The 18,753-nt window shown below is 51.7% G+C and overlaps 1 protein-coding gene and 1 pseudogene across 8 annotated transcripts in view; both read left to right on the top strand.

Moving 5' to 3' along the window:
• CELF1 (CUGBP Elav-like family member 1) overlaps positions 1-18,753 on the top strand; it is a 288,215-nt gene that overhangs the window by 130,256 nt on the left and 139,206 nt on the right. For 4 of the 8 annotated variants that reach the window (XM_086959737.1, XM_086959734.1, XM_086959736.1 and 1 more), the window contains 2 exons: positions 2,556-2,717; positions 10,514-10,589. In XM_086959737.1, coding sequence (XP_086815863.1) covers positions 2,556-2,717; positions 10,514-10,589 — 238 coding nt within the window. The remainder of the gene's footprint in view (positions 1-2,555; positions 2,718-10,513; positions 10,590-18,753) is intronic. The other 4 variants (XM_086959739.1, XM_086959735.1, XM_086959738.1 and 1 more) reach the window with 1 other exon arrangement.
• Positions 17,531-18,229, top strand: LOC147729408 (ras-related protein Rab-39B pseudogene; annotated as a pseudogene).

The following is an 18,753-nucleotide window of genomic DNA, read 5'->3' as shown; positions in this document are numbered from 1 at the left end:
AGGGTGTAGGATCCATAGTGCACTGCGAGGGGCTACTATTCTCCGTAGCACACCAAAGTGTCTCAGTTAGGGCTGCGTGCCAATTTGGTTTCAGTTTGGCTCCAGGGGCCCTCACACTGGATCTTGATGTTTGTGCAAGATTTCCTTCTTCGTTAGCGGCGTACGAATATTCTCACATTTTCCAATGGCCGATTATGCGATTTATTGACTTGTGTGGACTGCCATTCCTTTTTTATTCAGTGATGTTGTGCCACTAGGTGTGGACCCGGAGAACTACACTGCCACCTTCTCCTAGTCACCATCACACCCTCTCACCCTCACACACCCTCACTCACCCTCACACCTCCTCACCCTCACACCCCCTCACCCCCTCACCCTCACACCCCCTCACACCCTCACACACCCCCTCACACCCCCTCACACCCCCTCACACCCCCTCACACCCCCTCACACGCCCTCACACGCCCTCACTCACCCTCACCCCCACTCACCCTCACCCCCACACCCTTATCCTCACACACCCTCACACACCATCACACCCTCACCCCCACTCACATACCCGCTCTCCCACCTCACCCTCGCACACCCTCACATACCCGCTCTCCCACCTCACCCTCGCACACCCTCACACCTCCTCACCCTCACCCCCACAACCCTCTCACCCTCACACACCCTCACCCTCACATCCCCCCACCCTCTCACATCCTCGCACCCTCACACCATCACACACTCACCCTCACACCATCAAACCCTCACTCACCCTCATACCATCACACTCACCCTCACACCATCAAAGCCTCTCATCCTCACACACCCTCACACCTCCTCGCCCACACACCCTCACACACCCCCTCACCCTCCCTCACCCTCCCTCACCCTCCCTCACTCACCCTCACACACCCCCTCACACACCCCTTCACCCTCACACACCTCCTCACCCTCACCCTCACACCGTCACCCTCACCCTCACACCGTCACCCTCACACCCTCTCACCCTCACCCTCACACCCTCTCACCCTCACCCCCACACACCCCCTCACCCTCACACACCCCCTCACCCTCACACACCCCCTCACCCCCACACACCCCCTCACCCCCACACACCCCCTCACCCCCACACACACCCTCACCCCCACACACCCCCTCACCCCCACACACCCCCTCACCCCCACACACCCCCTCCCCCTCACACCCCCCCTCCCCAACACCCCCCCTCCCACCCCCTCAAACCCCCCCTCAGACCCCTCTCACCCACCCTCACCCCCTCTCACCCCCTCTCACCCACCCTCACCCACCCTCACCCCCTCACCCACCCACCCTCACCCCCTCACCCACCCACCCTCACCCTCACACCCCCTCTCACCCTCACACACCCTCTCACCCCCACACATCCTCACCCCACATCACTCATTCGCCACCACAACATCAATCTGTGCAACCATTCAACAACTAGTTCAAATATGTTCTCTCAATGTTTCAAACTTTATTACAAATGTAACAAAAAGATGTTAATATTTCACTTCTGTTCTAGGACTTTATAACAATAAAAGACACTGAACATAATCTTCACAAGTGATTTACAAAAGTTTAAGCTATTGCCATTATAAATTAAAATACCTTTTTATTTAAGTATTAATTATGTAAAAAAAATAAAAGCCATTGTTATTTTTTAGTAGTACATAGCTGTGTAATATCAATACATGTAAGTCACGTAAATACAACACATATTGCATTACAAGTGCTATTTGTGTCACATTTGCGAAAGTTATAACTATTGGCATTGTAAATGACAAAGCTATTAATTTCGCTATTTTCAAAAGCAAAACCTAACTAAAAAAATTGTCATTTACAATTCCAATAGCTCAAACTTTCCTAATGCGAGACCTATTGCATTGCAAATGCTTGTTTTTGATACCTGTTGGTTCTAGAAATAAAACTATATCTTTTGATATGAAAACAATTGGCCTGGAGTTCAGTCTTTGAGTGTATGAAATCTTTTGCTGACTGAGTGTGTACAACAAATACTTTACACTGTTCTCGGGTACTGCCTTACTGCTCGACCAAGCTACCATTTTAGAGAGTAAGGTTAGACCTGACTTTAACCTTTGTTATACCTCTGGGGTTTGTGGACTCTATACACACTGTACCTTATTCTGGTCCAGTATATATAGAGCCACTTTCTCACAAGTGGTACCTGTAAAGTAGCTTTGAGGGCTGGACTAGCCTACTAGGTACTAATTGTAACATGATGGCCTTGTGAGTGCTAGTTTGAGATAAGATTCAAAGATTCTTCTTTTTGGATCTTAATTGATAATCGGACACAGAATATACCTTTGCAAGGTGAGATAGAGAGAATTGACCAATAGAAAATCTTTCAACAATCTCGTTAGCAGAATTGTTTAATTTTTTACTTTAATAAAGTGTCCCATCTAGAGAACTATGATTGCAAGTTGTCTAATTGTATTTTACGCAGTGGTGATAATGTGGAGACAGTGAGATGTGCATAGTGTTTTGACGGTAATCCTTTTTTTCCTTCTTTCTCTGGCTGCACACAGGGCTGTTCGTCCCCAATTGTTGTGAAATTTGCAGACACACAGAGAGACAAAGAACAAAAACGGATCACACAGCAGCTTCAGCAGCAAATGCAACAGATGAGTGCAGCCTCTGTATGGGGTAATCTTGCTGGACTGAACACCCTGGGACCCCAGTACTTAGCAGTAAGTGTGGGCCTCATTTTGTAAGTTAGTTCATGCCGTTATTCTCCAAACTTTGTGCATATAATCTGACTTGATTACTCTTCCTGTCTTTACTCTTTCTCTGTGCTCCGTGCTATGCTTTTCCTCTTTCTCTCCGATACGCTTTTCCTAGCTCACAACCCTCTTCCCAAAATGCTTTGTGACCCCCTTCTACATACTCTTCCCTCCCTCTTTCCCTTTTCTAAAAAAAATTATTGTTCATTTCTAGAACATACAAACAAAACACTACCCTCTTTCCCTTTTTTAGGTCTCGCAAGGCTTCTAGTAAGGGCTTTCAACTCTGACGCTATTGGCCTTTACGTGCGTCTTTCTAAGAAAGACCACACACAATTGGCCAAAGGCGGATGCATGTTCCGCCTTATCTCTTAAATGTTAACTCCCCTGGCCTAGGGAGCTCGGAAACGAGCAGCAGCGCGGATGGATGCCAGCTGCATTCCTGATATTCTTCCCGGCTACGCGTATTTTTTAAAGCAACCCTGCACTTCATGTTTAGCATTCGCTTGCTTGGTAACTCCTGTCTGGATACCGCCCCTCCTCCTGACATCGAAGGGGACACTCAGCACCCCTCCGGCACCAGCACATCTGGTCTATAGCCAAAAATTGTCCTCTCTCGAGGGGATAGAGGGGGTAGGGGGTAACGGAAAGTCTTCGTAAAAGTGGGATATGCGTTGCAAGTAAGACATGATGTAAAACCAATGTGTCCTTGTTATCCAGCATAATTGTTACCACTGAGGTATTGTCTAACAGGGATTTCCACTTCAAGGAGCTGCGCTCAGCTAATTACCTCAGCTTAACTCTGGGGCTCCCCTAGTCTTCAGACGAGGCCCCGACTTGCACACAGCAAACGGGGGATTTCATATTTTGGTTGGGCAGTGATCCTGAGTACACGACAGATGTGCGCCAAAACATGCCGCTACTTATAGGACTCTATAATGTAGGTTGTTGGGGTCGTGGTCCTGAAGCAGAGGTAGTATCCTTCTGCCAGCCTCGCTGCATCTCCTTTCCCTGGAGAGAGGAGGGGGCCCCTCCGTACAGTACTAAAACAGCGCCTCTGCCTCATCTTGGCACTGCTTTCCCCAGTGAGGCTCCCACCCTTCACTCCCCCATCGCAAGAGCATTATCGACTGTCTACCACAGGCCCTGTGATCAGCGTGACCGACGGCAGTCATATTTACATTAAACGCCGCCGATAACTTTCCCTGGAGCTTTCAAGCTGCAGTGTCAATTTAACTGCTTCCAAAATGCCCCTCATCTCCCGGCCCCAGGCGGCTCGTTCGGAAGTGCCTGCTTGAAGCTTTACAATGCACGATCGCTTTCCCTGTACCCTGCTTTTATCTGCTGCATACTGACCGCAGGAAGACTGCAGGCACCGACTCGGAGGGCTGAATAGTCCTGCTTACAGCTTTGTTTCCTTTGAACGAGAAGGAACACATTGGCATAGCCAATAGGTCTCTCCTTTGGGACCTTATAAGTGTTTAGTTACCCAGCACAATATCCTTGGTGCAACATCAAGTTTTTTTTTTTAAAGTAATTTTTATTGCAGACATACAATACGCAGACCAGTATACATATATACAGTTCAGCTCGGGTCTCTTAACGCCTCGTTTCGTTACTTGTTGTACACCGCCTTCAGGCCCAGAACCCGGGGGTCGGGCGGCGGCAATCATTAGACCCTCATTTGTCTGGTTGCTTGTATCAGGGTTAACCTCGTCACATGGAAAGGTGCATGTCTACTTTTCTTTTCCTAGTTAGAATAAACTCTGTGAAACACCCTTTAAACTACCCCTCAACATTTCTACATACCCTCCCTCCCCCCTCACCACCCGCTCGTAAGGACTCGTCCTGTTGCGAATCTAGGGTACTGTAGGAGAGTAGGGTCTGCAATCCTATGATCACCCAGATTTTTTGCTTTTGTTTCACTGGTTTACGACTTTCTCTGGCTATGGGCCTGCTAATCAGACCCACAGCCTAGCTGTTCTCTCACTAAATTGACATGTGTACCTTAGGTGCATTATCCAATTGGTACTGGGCCACCTTATCAGACCCTGTAACTCAGGGCATAGGTGTACCCAGGGCCTACCAGGGCTGAAGCATGTATTATGCCACCCCTGGATGTCCATCTAAATCTGACACAACTGGCTGCACGACAGCTGGGACAAGGTGGTGTAGTCACCCATTGCTGTAGATATAGTATACCTATATCTAACCCTAAAAATGGACACACAGATTCCTATCAGTCACTCCTATGGCAGGCCTTGACAATCCTGAAGGCAGAGTGCTTGGAATCGTGTGAGATGGTGCTCTGGCATGAGCTGAGCCCGTTTGCAGCTTGCGGAACCAAGTCCTAATAGCTGTTCCATGATAACGCATACCATATACTCTTAAGTGCATTATAATCCTCGCGGTTAAATGCTATCTTTGGTATCGCTTTATCAAAACATGTCGAGTAAGGTGTCGTACGAATTGGAATACTAACCCCTCGCCAATTCTGGCAACGGGGTTAGCATTCCACCCTTCTAGAGGGACACTGTGAGAAGGTGGCCTGATATGCAGTGCTCACTATTCTAGTGAACACTATGTATCAGTCCAGCAACCCTTATTGATGATTGGTTGTAAGTCAACCTTATAGACCAGCTATCCTAGTAGCGTGGATACGGGCAGTCCAAGGCTAAAGACTCGAGAGGGCGTGTTAAGCCAGCTGTTATACCACACATATACCCCTTGAATACCAAGTGAAAGGACACCACACAAGTGTTATGAAAATAAACAGTGTATTTATTAAAATCACAACAGCCCTGTACTCTTTATGAGGACAGGGTACTAAGCACAAAACAAAACTCTTACGAAAATACTTAAGTTAGCACAGTATATACAAATGCCCGAGGGGCACGGAAAACCATATACTCTGAAAGTAGAATGCGAAAATACTAGCAGGTAGGTACAGTACTAATAGGCTTTGGAATCGCTAGGACTTGACTATAGAATCGTTAGATTACTTCTAGGAGACCCAGGGGACTCGGGTGCAGAGTGTGCACTCTCACGCGTGATGCGGGACAAAGTCTATGGTAGCTAGATTTCACAGAGTTAGTGTTCTGGGGCGAACCCGACCTGGTAGGAGGAAAACGAAAGTGGATTCTGACCCTTGGATAGTGAGGCTATGCTGGGGCACCGAAATGCCGAAGTTACCTAGCCCAGGGGCTGCAGCTGCATATGTCTCAAAAGACGTCGGGAATCCTCGTAGACGGACCAGGAGCCTGGAAGAAAGAAGTTGCTGGCAGGCGACCAGTGAAGAGAGTTCGAAGTGATCCAAGCCTGGATCTTGAAGATGGATGACACCTGAAAGCAGAGGGGACCAAGTTCGTGACTACTAGCCAGTAGTCAGGTGGCACCAGGAGGGCACCGGATGGTAGTCACCTCGACTAGGTGAGTGGGCGACGCTGGGCTCTGCAGATCTCACGGACCAGGAGGCGTTGTCGGCGACCAGGATGGAGGAGCGAGCTGTCCCACGATGGATGAAGCTGTCGGCGTCGCTGGACCCAGGATTGGGCAACAAAGCCTAGGCAAATTCAAGCCCACGCGGTGGACTCAAAATGGCGTCTGGAGTGGACCAGGATGGTCCGGGGTGCTCCTCTCTTGGAAGGGAGCAAGGGCCAGTCTGGAGCAACCAGACCAGCAGCAGTGATGTCGTCGGGCGTCGTTCAGAAGGCCACAAGCCAGCGGGCTAGTAGCCAAACAACTCGGTGAGCAGCAAAAAGCAGAAGGGCCCCACGCAGATCGTGGAGATGCTGGGAGGCTGTACTTCAGTGCTGGAGCTGCTCAGGGTCGGGGCTTCTCGGACCCCAAAGCACTCACCAGAGGGACACTCGGCGGGCTTGTTGTGAAGAAGTCGTGCAGTCTTGGCGATCGTCGGTCCCTCGGTCTCGTCGCACTCACGGTTCTCAGCTTGGCTGTAGAGGTGAGTAGAGGTCAGAGGTGCCAGGGAAGCCGGGTCTCGTCGAGCTGTGTCGTCGGATTCCTGAGGAAGGACTTGCAGCAGACCGCAGTGTTCTTAAGATGGTGCCTGCGGATGCAGGGTGACTACTCCTTAGTCACAAGGGAGAATCTTGAAGAAGAAATCTTGAAGTCCTTTCGTAGAAAGTCGTGTCTTGATTCCAAAGATGATCTAATTTGAACAGGGGGCCCGCTCCTATCTTTATACTAAGAAAAGGGGCTGACCCGGTGACTAAGTCCTGCCTATGGGTGGGACTAGGAGGGGGGTGGTTACACCCCTCTCCCATGCCGGACTTCCCCCAGGCCAGGGGCTGGTGTGCCCCTGGAACTGGTTCTGACCGGCCTATGCGTAGTGAGCACCGGTAGCCACTCAGCAGTCACCTTCCTGTAAAGCCCTGCCTACCCAGGATACACAAAACCCTGTCTGGGACGGTGCTAGCACCGCCCTTGACAGGAAACCCTTTGTCCAGGCTCCCCTCGCTGGAAGGACTCCCAGCTGCAGGGGGTCAGACTCGTGTCTGTGGTGGCAGCATCCATTTTGTGGAGCTGAGGCTTCGTTTAACTTTAACCGGGGTTCACAGTTACATACATGTCGTGTCCCTCTAGACGGGTGGAATGCTAACCCCGTCGCCAGAATTGGCGAGGGGTTAGTATTCCAATTCGTATGACACCTTACTCGACATGTTTTGATAAAGCAATACCAAAGATAGCATTTAACCGCGAGGATTATAATGCACTTAAGAGTATATGGTATGCGTTATCATAGAACAGCTATTAGGACTTGGTTCCGCAAGCTGCAGACAGGCTCAGCTCATGCCAGAGCACCATCTCACATGATTCCAAGCACTCTGCCTTCAGGATTGTCAAGGCCTGCCATAGGAGTGACTGATAGGAATCTGTGTGTCCATTTTTAGGGTTAGATATAGGTATACTATATCTACAGCAAAGGGTGATTACACCACTTTGCCCCAGCTGTCATGCAGCCAGTTGTGTCAAGTTTAGGAGGCCAGCCAGGGGTGGCAGAATACATGCTTCAGCCCCTGGTAGGCCCTGGGTACACCTATGCCCTGAGTTACAGGGTCTGATAAGGTGGCCCAGTACCAATTGAAAATGTACCTAAGGTACATGGAATCCATTTTACAGAGAGAGCAGTAGGCCTGGGGTCCTGATTGGCAGGGCCCCAGGTCGACTATGTCAAAAACCAGCTAAAACACAGGGCAAAAAGTTGGGGGCAACCATAGTCAGGAGGTACCTTCCTACAGACACGACATGTATGTAACTGTGAACCCCGGTTAAAGTTAACTCGAGCCTCAGCATCACAAAATGGATGCTGCCACCACAGACACGAGTCTGACCCCCTGCAGCTGGGAGTCCTTCCAGCGAGGGGAGCTTGGACAAAGGGTTTCCTGTCAGAGGCGGTGCTAGCACCATCCCAGACAGGGTTTTGTGTATCCTGGGTAGGCAGGGCTTTACAGGAAGGTGACTGCCAGTGGCACCCCGGTGCTCACTACGCTTCTGCCGGCTAGAACCAGTTCCAGGGGCACACCAGCCCCTGGCCTGGGGAAAGTCTGGCATGGGAGAGGGGTGTAACCACCCCCCTTCCTGGTCCCACCCCTAGGGCAGGACCTAGTCGCGTACCCACCCCTTTCTTTAGGATAAAGGCAGGAGCGGGGACCCTTCCAAATTAGATCATCTTTGAATCAAGAAACTACTTTCTATGAAAGGAACTCTCGACTCTTCTCAAGATTTCTCCCTTGTGGCTAAGGAGTAGTCACCCTGCATCCGCAGGCACTATCTAAGAACACTGCGGTTTGCTGCACGTCCTTCCTCTGGAATCCGACCGACCAGCCCGACTAGACCCGGCTTCCCTGGCACCTCTGACCTCTACCTACCTCTACAGCTAAGCTGAGAACCGTAGTTGCGACGAGACCTCGAGGGACCGGCCATCATCAGAACTGCACGACTTCTATCCAGCACGACCGCCGAGGGATCCTCTGGTGAGTGCTTTGGGGTCCGAGAAGCCCCGACCCTGAGCAGCTCCAGCACCGAAGTCCAGCCCCCCAGCATCCACGAGATCTGCGTGAGGCCCTTCTGCTTTTTGGCTGCTCACCGCGTTGTCTGGCTACTAGCCCGCTGGCTTGTGGCCTTCCCGACGATGACGACGACGACAACACTGCTGGTCTGGTTGCTCCAGACTGGCCCTTGCTCCCTTCCAAAAGAGGAGCACCCCGGACCCTCCTGGTCCACTCCAGACGCCATTTTAGGTCCACCGCTTGGGCTTGAATTTGCCAAGACTTGTTGCCCAAATCCTGGGTCCAGCGACGTCGACGGCATCAACCATCGTGGGACAGCTCGCACCTCCATCCTGGTCGCCGACGACGCCTTCTGGTCCGTGAGACTGCAGAGCCCAGCGTCGCCCACTCACCTGGTCGAGGTGACTCCACCCGGTGCCATCCTGGTGCCCATCTGATCACTGGCTAGTGATTCAGGACTTGGTCCCCTCTGCTTACAGGTGTCTTCCATCTTCGATCCAGGCTTGGATCCACCGAACAATCTTCACTGGTCGCCTGCCAGCAACTTCTTCTTTCAGGCTCCATAGACTGCAACGAGGATTACCGATGTCTTTTCAGACCTATGCAGCCGCAGCCCCTGGGCTAGGTAACTTCGGCATTTCGGTGCCCCAGCATAGCCTCACTATCCAAGGGTCCAGATCCTTTTTCGTTTTCAGCCTAACTAGGCCTCCTGCTAGTAATCTGAAGGTTCAGTAGGCCAGTCTTAGCGATTCCAAACCCTATGAGATTAGTACTTACCTGCTAGTAATTTCGCATTCCACTTCCATAGTATATGGTTTTCCGTGCCCCTCGGGCATTTGTGTAAATTGTGCAACTTAAAGTATTTTCGTAAGAGTTTTGTTGTGTGCTTAGTACCCTGTCCTCATAAAGAGTACAGGGCTGTTGTGATCTAAATAAATACTGTTTATTTTCATAACACTTGTGTGGTGTCCTTTCACTTGGTGTTTAAGGGGTATATGTGATGGTATAACAGCTGGCTAAACACGCCCTCTAGAGTTTAGCCCGAAGACTGCTCGTATCCATGCTACTAGGATATCTGGTCTATCAAGGTTGACTTGCAACCAATCATCAATAAGGGTTGTTTGGACTGATACAAAGTGCTCACTAGAATAGTGAACAGTATATATCAGGCCAACTCCTCACACACCCCATTTACCCTTTTGATCTGCTCCAACCCATCTTCAACACTTCAAAAAATCACTCTTCTAGTATTTACTGCTCAACATTCTCATTTATCTTGTTCTTTCTTCTCTGCTCACTCTCCGGTGCCCCCATAAAATCCTATATTCTGACATGCTGTGCTCAAACCCCCTTTCTCTCCTTGGGTCATCTTGATTAATTTACACCCCTCCCCCTTCTCCCCACCCTGGTCTACCCCAAAAAGCCTCTGGTTTGCCAAACTAGTTTTGTTCTGTTCTTTTCATATGCTCCTTGTTGCTCTAATCGTCTACTAAAGCACTTATGCCTCACACCAGCATTTCCTCTTGCTGTAGACTTATTCCTAGCTTCATTTCACTCTGTAATCAAGCTTCTTTGTGCCCCCCCCAAGCCCTCTGTAGTTTCCTTTACCTTCATGTCCTTGTCTATTCTGCCTTTCTTTCAAGTCTTCTCCTTGGGTTAAGTGTGCTGCTCTACCTCTCAGAAGCTGAGCCAGCCCTCACTTTCGTTCTTGTTTTGTTTTGGTGTAATGTCTAGCTTTATTTGCAGCTCCTTCAGCAGACTACGTCCTCTGGGAACCTCAACAACCTGAGTGGCCTCCACCCAATGGGAGGTGAGTATATCTGCTACATATAAGGAAGATGTATGCCGTAAACACTATTTGGAGATTCATTTGATTGCAGCAATCTTGTTTATTTGCTGGTCAATAGTAGTCTTGATTTTTGATACTCGTAGTTTTCTTCAGTTCTTGTATTGCCCTTCTTTAATTTGTAATATATTCTATTTTATTCTCCCATGTCTCTGTGCTGATTATCGTGTAGGTCTTTTACTTGTAGTTGAAGAGGCCCCTCAATTTTGTTATAACCTTTTGCCATTTATTTGTCCTATTTTACCTTTTATTTTTTCTTCAGTACCTATTATATTGTAGAATCCAAATAGCGCTTCATTTTACTGACAAGGCCATAAAGCTTCATGACTTGCAATGGGTACCTTACCTGTCCTCATTTGGAAATACATGGTTGAAAAGGTGTTGGGTGTTTGCCCTAAATGGAAGGTGTTGAGGTGAGATGCAGTGAAGACTGTCCATCCTACTTGGAGAGGCTGGTATGCATTCGGGTATAACCTTTTACTCCAGTATTGGAGCTTTCATAGATTCACATGCCTGAATCTTTCCCCATCGTCGAGACAGGAGTCTCCGGTATATAAAAAAGCAATCCTTAGTGTATAGCAAACTGAAAAGAGGCCTAGGCCCCTTTCCATTTTGCAACCCATAACCCTCTGTGAGAAAGGGAACTCTTTCTTGCATGGTATGCCCGACTTTTTGCTGAATTACTGATGTGCTTTGACTGTGCCCTGGGCTCCTGCCAATCGGGTGCCTAGGGCCTGTGTTCCTTCCCTAAAACTGTATTGAAGCTAAACCCCATTAGCATCTCTGGCCACATGTGCTAAACCCCATTAGCATCTCTGGCCACATGTTCGCTCCTGGTAAATGATACCATAGGTACCCAGGGCATTGAGACCAGAGAAGACGCTTAAGGGCTGCAGCACTTATTGTGCCACCCTTAGGGGCCTTGCAACCTGACACACGCGCACACACACACACACACAGACACTGCCTTTGCAGGCTGAGTGTCCTGGTGCAGAACTAAACAAAGAATCGATATGGCACAAATGCCTGTGTGCCATGCCCACAAACCCACTGCCCTGGCATACATCAGTCACCCCTCTAGCTGGGTGCCTTAAGCCAATGGTGTGGGCACAGGTGCATGAACCCTGTGCCCCTACAGTACCCTGGGCCATTCTTGGTTGGGAACTGTAAGTGCAGTGATGCCATTAAGAGTATATGGTGCTGGGAGGTTGTCATTACGAACTCTAATGTCCTCGTGGTCTTGGTTCGGTTGGGCTCGACGGGTGCAGAGTGTGCTGGTCCGGAGCTTCCTGGCTGGCACCAGGGGGGTTGTTGCAGCAGAGCCTCTGCTGATCGGAGTCCCAATCTTCAAGATGGTCAAGGCAGGCAGGTCCTCTGGGTGTCCCAAGGTTGCTGTCCGCAGGAGTCTCCGGGATTAGGCTGGAGCAGGTTCCAGGATCAACAGGCCGGTAGGGCTGGGGCCAAGTCAGTTGTTGTCCTGTGGTTAGCAGCTGCACTGCGGGTCTCCTTCTTCTTGATCTTCTTTCTTCTTTTTGATATCTGGATCTGAGGAAGGAAGGTTCAGGGAGCCCCTAAATACTGAATTTAGGGGCATTACAGGTAGGGCAAGGACAAGGACCAATGGGTCCCTGTCCTGGGGTGAGTACACCCCCTAGCCTGCTCCTCTCCTGTGGGAGGGGGGGCAGGAGCCTAGCTGGGATGGGCAGGGTTCCCCAACTTCAAGTTGTCCGGAGCCCCGGGGATGTGCTTCACCTAGTCTCCCCCACCTGAGGGATGGGGTTGGCACAGGCTGGCGCACCCCCTTTCCTGAAGTAGGGTTTCCCCCCGGTCTTCCCACCAGAGTGGGGGTCAGAACTGGGTGAGGGAGTAGGCGAGCGGTGCAGCGCTCGGCCCCTCCCGCCCTCAGCCCCATAAAATGGTCCCCCCATTCAGGGAGCGCAGCGGACGGGCGCGCCGTCATCGCGCCGAAGTCGCGCCTAAGTCCCGCCCGTCGGTGCCCGTCCGTGCCCAGACGGGCGCAGGGGCCAGGGACGCTGCTGCCCCCATATTGTACACCTCTGCGGCACTTAAAGCACTGCAGTCCCCTACCTGCCCCCTTCACCCTACCATCTGGGCCCGCATCTCCTCATTGGGAATTGAGGGAAGCTCCCCCCCTTGTTTGGGGCCAGACATACCAGCTACTCCCGAGTCACACATTCGCATATTTTATCTTAATACCCGTTCCCTTATCAGGCATCAGACTGATGTCTTCCTCTTACTGACTGCCGAGAACCCCGATATACTCCTACTCTCGGAGACATGGTTATCGGAGGACTCTCTTCCAGATATTCTGGCGGCATTGCCCTCTGATTACTACATGCTGAACGCCAATAGACCAGGCGGCCGTCATGGAGGGGGCGTGGCAGCAGTACTCCGGAAAAATCTACAACTCATTTCCACCTCCTCACTTACTCTCCCAGCTGTCGATAATCTTGTGATCAACCTGGGCACAAACGAGGGTGCCATCACGCTCGTGGTATTATATCGTCCTCCCCACCCCATGCCTCTCTTTCCCTCCTCCTTTGCTGAACAGCTGGCTAACCTCACCACCTCTTTCACCCGTGTGGCCATCTTTGGGGACTTTAATTATTGGTTCCAGCATAAGGATGCTGGCCCTCAGGCCACCGAGCTCTTCGAGACCTTATCGTCCCTTAACCTTAAACAACATATAGATGCCCCCACACATACCGGAGGTCACATCCTTGACCACATCTGGACCCACGGGATCAAGCTCTCGCACCCGGTGATCACCCCCTGTATCTGGTCCGACCATTTCTTGGTCGAGACCACTCTTACCATCACTGGCCATATCAGGGCTCCTTCCTTAGAGGGCGGTATGGCGCGAAAATGGAAGGCTGTAGACACCCAGGGCTTTCTTGACCTCCTTTCAAAATCGCGTCCTCCCCTCACGCCTGACCTCAGCACTGGCAAGCTGGCCAATGACATTTCCCACTGGCTGTTATCAGCAAGCGATGTCTTGGCCCCTTTAACTAAATTTCCTCGGTCCCGGCACAGTCACTCCCACAAGTGGTACAATCCTAGCTTGAAACAGCAACATCTTGAACTTCGCCAATTCGAGCGCAGGTGGAGAAGAGACTATTGCGCCACGAGTAGGGATACCTACTTGACTGCGCGCAAGAAGTACAAGAAAGCTATTATTGCGGCCAAATCTGCACACATCACTGACAGAATCCTCTCCGCACCTATTAAATCAAAAGAGATTTTTAGAGTTATGGGGGAACTTACCACTGACACCAGGACTCTTCCCACCCAGGCCCCCACCCAGGAATCCTGCAATGCCTGTAGTTCTTTCTTTGTGGATAAAATCGTAATGATTAAGGATTCCATCACTGCCCCTCTTCCTGACGCTGACACCACTCCCGTCCCTCACAATATTTCCTCCCTCTCACACTTTCCTATCCTGGACTCCGCCACTCTAGCGAAACTTGCCACCGGGTTAAGTCTGGCTCCCCGGATGATTGTTGTCCCCCTTCCATGCTACGTAACATCTGCTTGTCCCTCCCCGAATGTATCCTCCCTTTGCTGAACTCCTCTCTTTCCTCGGGTACGGTGCCTGGCTCTTTCAAGGAGGCCGTTCTTGTGCCCCTATTGAAGAAGCCTGGGGCTGATCCTTCGGTCCCAGCTAACTACCGACCCATCTCCCTCCTCCCCTACCTCTCCAAAATTCTGGAAGCCCATGTCACTGCCAGCCTCTCACAGTTTGTCGAAAGCTCGAACTTCCTGGAGGGTAATCAGGCCGGCTTCAGGCCCGGCCACTCCACGGAGGCAGTCATCTTGGCCGTACTCGACACTCTGAGAGGCAACGCGGACAAGGGCACCCCCCAGGCCCTGGTATTGTTAGATCTGTCGGCCGCGTTCGACACAGTGGATCACAACATCCTTATCCGCCGTGTCGAACAAGCCGGCCTCCAGGGCCCGGCGTTGGCCTGGGTCCACTCCTTTCTGTCCGGCAGGTCTCAGTCGGTCAGTCTGGGTACCTTCCGTGGACCCAAAGTACCTTCCACCTGCGGTGTCCCTCAAGGCTCTTCTTTGTCCCCCCTTCTTTTCAATCTTTATCTTCGCCCCCTCCTTCTTTCCCTGAGGCAGTGGGACGTCACCGTCTTCAACTACGCTGACGACCTACAACTCATCTTTCCTCTCTCTTCCCCCTCTGCTGTTTCTAACTTTCATGCTGTCATGTCTCACATTCTCCTCTGGATGAGTCAAAATCAGCTCAAACTGAACCCTGGAAAGACGGAGCTCCTTCTCCCAGGCAAGAGCTCCATCCATTGGGGTCCTCACTTCTGGCCCACAGGGCTTGGCCCCCCTCCCGCCCCTGTGGCATCTGTAAAGAGTCTGGGAGTTATCATTGACTCCGAACTCTCACTCAAAGCCCAGGTGGGGGGCGGTGGTCTCTTCCTGTATGCATCAGCTTCGCAGGATCAGGAAGGTCGCTTATCTCCTGTCCCCCGAAGTTCTGCTCCAAGTCACCCTGGCCTTGGTCCTTTCCCGCTTGGACTTCTCAAATTCTTTATATCACGGTCTGCCCAAAACCTTGCTCTATAGGCTGCAGATCACTCCGAACCAAGCGGCACGACTGGTCTTCAGGATTCCAAAATGGCAGTCGGCCAAGCCTCTCCTTGCTAAACTGCACTGGCTCCCGGTCAATCTCAGGGCAGCCTTTAAGATCGGCTGCATAGTATTTAAATCCCTGACCGGTCCCTCTCCTAGGTTCCTGAAATCCCTCATCACTCCATATCGCCCCTCTCGCAATCTCAGATCTTCCCATCTCCACCTCCTTGCCACCCCCTCCTTCAAACTCGCGAGGGTTGGAGGTCAGAGCTTCTCACACCTTGCCCCCACACTCTGGAACTCTTTTCCCCTCTCTCTTAAAACTGCTAACTCTCTCACTCTCTTTCGCAAATCTCTAAAAACTTGGCTTTTCCCCCATTCTGGCTAATCTCTATCTGCTATCTCACTGAATTCCCAATCAGCGCCAGGAAACTCACGGTGTCAGTGCGCTCTAAAAGAACCCCCCTAACATAACATAACATAACATAACATAACTGGTGGGGGCCAGTTGCTGAGTACAGCAAGTGGCCTGGAGAGGCTCACAAAGGCGGCACACCTTTGAAGCTTCCCCCTGTAGGAAGGTACATCCTGACTATGGTTGCCCCCAACTTTTTGCCCTGTGTTTTAGCTGGTTTTGGACATAGTCGACCTGGGGCCCTGCCAATCAGGACCCCAGGCCTACTGCTCTCTCTGTAAAATGGATTCCATGTACCCTAGGTACATTTCCAATTGGTACTGGGCCACCTTATCAGACCCTGTAACTCAGGGCATAGGTGTACCCAGGGCTGCCAGGGGCTGCAGCATGTATTATGCCACCCCTGGCTGGCCTCCTAAATTTGACACAACTGGCTGCATGACAGCTGGGGCAAAGGCGTGTAATCACCCTTTGCTGTAGGTGTAGTATACCTATACCTAACCCTAAAATGGACACACAGATTCCTATCAGTCACTCCTATGGCAGGCCTTGACAATCCTGAAGGCAGAGTGCTTGGAATCGTGTGAGATGGTGCTCTGGCATGAGCTGAGCCTGTCTGCAGCTTGCGGAACCAAGTCCTAATAGCTGTTCCATGATATCGCATACCATATACTCTTAAGTGCATTATAATCCTCGCGGTTAAATGCTAACTTTGGTATTGCTTTATCAAAACATGTCGAGTAAGGTGTCATACGAATTGGAATACTAACCCCTCGCCAATTCTGGCAACGGGGTTAGCATTCCACCCTTCTAGAGGGACACGACATGTTTGTAACTGTGAACCCCGGTTAAAGTTAACTGAAGCCTCAGCTCCACAAAATGGATGCTGCCACCACAGACACGAGTCTGACCTCCTGCTGCTGGGAGTCCTTCCAGCGAGGGAGGCCTTGACAAAGGGTTTCCTGTCCGGGGCGGTGCTAGCACCGTCCCAGACATGGTTTTGTGTATCCTGGGTAGGCAGGGCTTTTCAGGAAGGTGACTGCTGAGTGGCACCCCGGTGCTCACTACGCATAGGCCAGTCAGAACCAGTTCCAGGGGCACACCAGCCCCTGGCCTGGGGAAGTCCGGCAGGGGAGAGGGGTGTAACCACCCCCCTCCTAGTCCCACCCATAGGCAGGACCTAGTCACTGGGTCAGCCCCCTTTTTTAGGTTTCGCTGGGGGGCGGAGCCGTTAGGCTCCTCCTCCAGAGAAATCTATTGAGTATAGTAAGCACTATGGAACACGCCCCCCCGTCCCATTGGCTAGCTCCATAAATGGAGCCTAGCCATTGGACGAGGGGCCTGTCCATCAATGCCGGACCAGACACGGGGGCGTTCCCGAGATTCTTTGGCTTTTGCCGACGTCACGCGACGCCGGGAACGCCCCCGAGTCTGTTCCGGCATTGCCGGCACCTCCCTTGCTGCTCGGGTCTCCTTATTTGTTCCTAGCTGCCCCTCTCCCGCCTCCCTCGTCCTCTCCCGCCCCCCTCCCGCCGTTCGTGTACTCTCCCGCCTCCCTCGTCCTCTCCCGCCCCCCCTCCCGCCGTTCGTGTACTCACCCGCCCCCCTCGTTCTCTCCCGCGCTTGTTCCTGGTGCCCGTCTTCTGCTCCGGCCGGCCGTCGTCAGCTCTCTCCTCCCCCTTTCCCGCCCCCTCCCGCTTCTCTCTGATGCCCGCCTTCTGCCCCGGCCGGCCGTCGTCAGCTCTCTCCTCCCCCTTTCCCGCCCCCTCCCGCTTCTTTCCTGGAGGCTGAGCCTGGACACAGCTCCATGGAGGCGGGCGGGACACAGCGGCTCCGTCTGGATCTCTCCCGGGCCGCTTCAGGCCCCCCCAGGCTACAAACACCGCTTGGCTCTGCAGGCATGGACCGCCACCACCGCACCTCCCCTGCCCCCGTCCGCGCCGCCGACTGGCACTACCAGTTCCGAGCCATCCTGCTGGGGGATGCCACGGCGGGGAAGACGTCGCTGGTGCAGCGCTACACCGAGAAGTCCTTCCTGGAGCAGGCGGTGTGCACCCTGGGCGTGGAGTTCCACGTGAAGATGCTGACGCTGGCGCCCGGCGTGCGGGTCAAGCTGCAGATGTGGGACACTGCGGGGCAGGAGCGCTTCAGGTGCATTACACGGTCTTTCTATCGTAATGCTGTTGGTGTTCTCCTGGTCTTTGATCGGAGTAATCGGTCCACCTTCCTTTCCTTGGACGACTGGTATATGGAGGCCATGAATGTGCTTTCCGAACGGGCTGTCTTTGTGCTGGTGGGACAGAAAAGCGACCGGGATTCTGGCTATCTTGTGCCTAGTGAGGAGGCTGCAGCCTGGGCTGCTCATCTGGGCATGACCTACATCGAAACATCAGCCAAGAGCAACTTAAACGTAGACCACCTATTCCACACCCTTGCAACCAAAATCTATGATGCGGTCACCCATGGGGCTGTAGACCGAGGTATGGTTGTCCCTTCTGAAGGCTGGGATGGAGTGAAGGTGGTTTTTAGGGTTCATAACTTCACTCCCAAGAAAGAAAAGACTGCAAGCCAGTGCTGAGTGGGACAATGCTGGGACACTTCTATTGAAGGCTATTAGGAAAGAAGTGCAGTTCATCACATGTTGCTAGCACCGGACGCTTGGTGAAGAAGTGTAGTGCCAAGAGGGAAAGTTGAAGAGTTGGCAATGAACATTGATAGCAATAACTGTAATCAAGGTGGCGAGGACCACCTCCAGCTGTATAAATAAGAGGGGTAAGCCTGTGCAGTCGGGATGATGTTTACACTACAGCATTTTTTATAAACTGTTCTTAATATTTATTTTATAATTTTATGTATCCACAATCCATGTACTTTAGTATAAGTGGGAGGGAGAACCTTCCACCGAAGTGCCGCCTGCTGGGCCATCTCAATTAAAGGGGTTTCCTCTTTGTGCTGCTAGGATGAGAACCAGGAAGGATGGTGGGAGTGAGGCCCCAGTGGGGTGTTTAGCTGAAGACACTGCTAGTGTGATGGTCTGAGTGAATGTCCCAGTAGTGTCATATCTAGTGCTCTTGGGAACAGGACACTGGTGGGTGCTAATGA

This window comes from Lissotriton vulgaris, chromosome 2_2 (assembly GCF_964263255.1).
Source record: "Lissotriton vulgaris chromosome 2_2, aLisVul1.2, whole genome shotgun sequence".
In the NCBI taxonomy this organism is placed as follows: domain Eukaryota; kingdom Metazoa; phylum Chordata; class Amphibia; order Caudata; family Salamandridae; genus Lissotriton; species Lissotriton vulgaris.
This window is presented reverse-complemented; position numbering and strand designations above follow the sequence as displayed.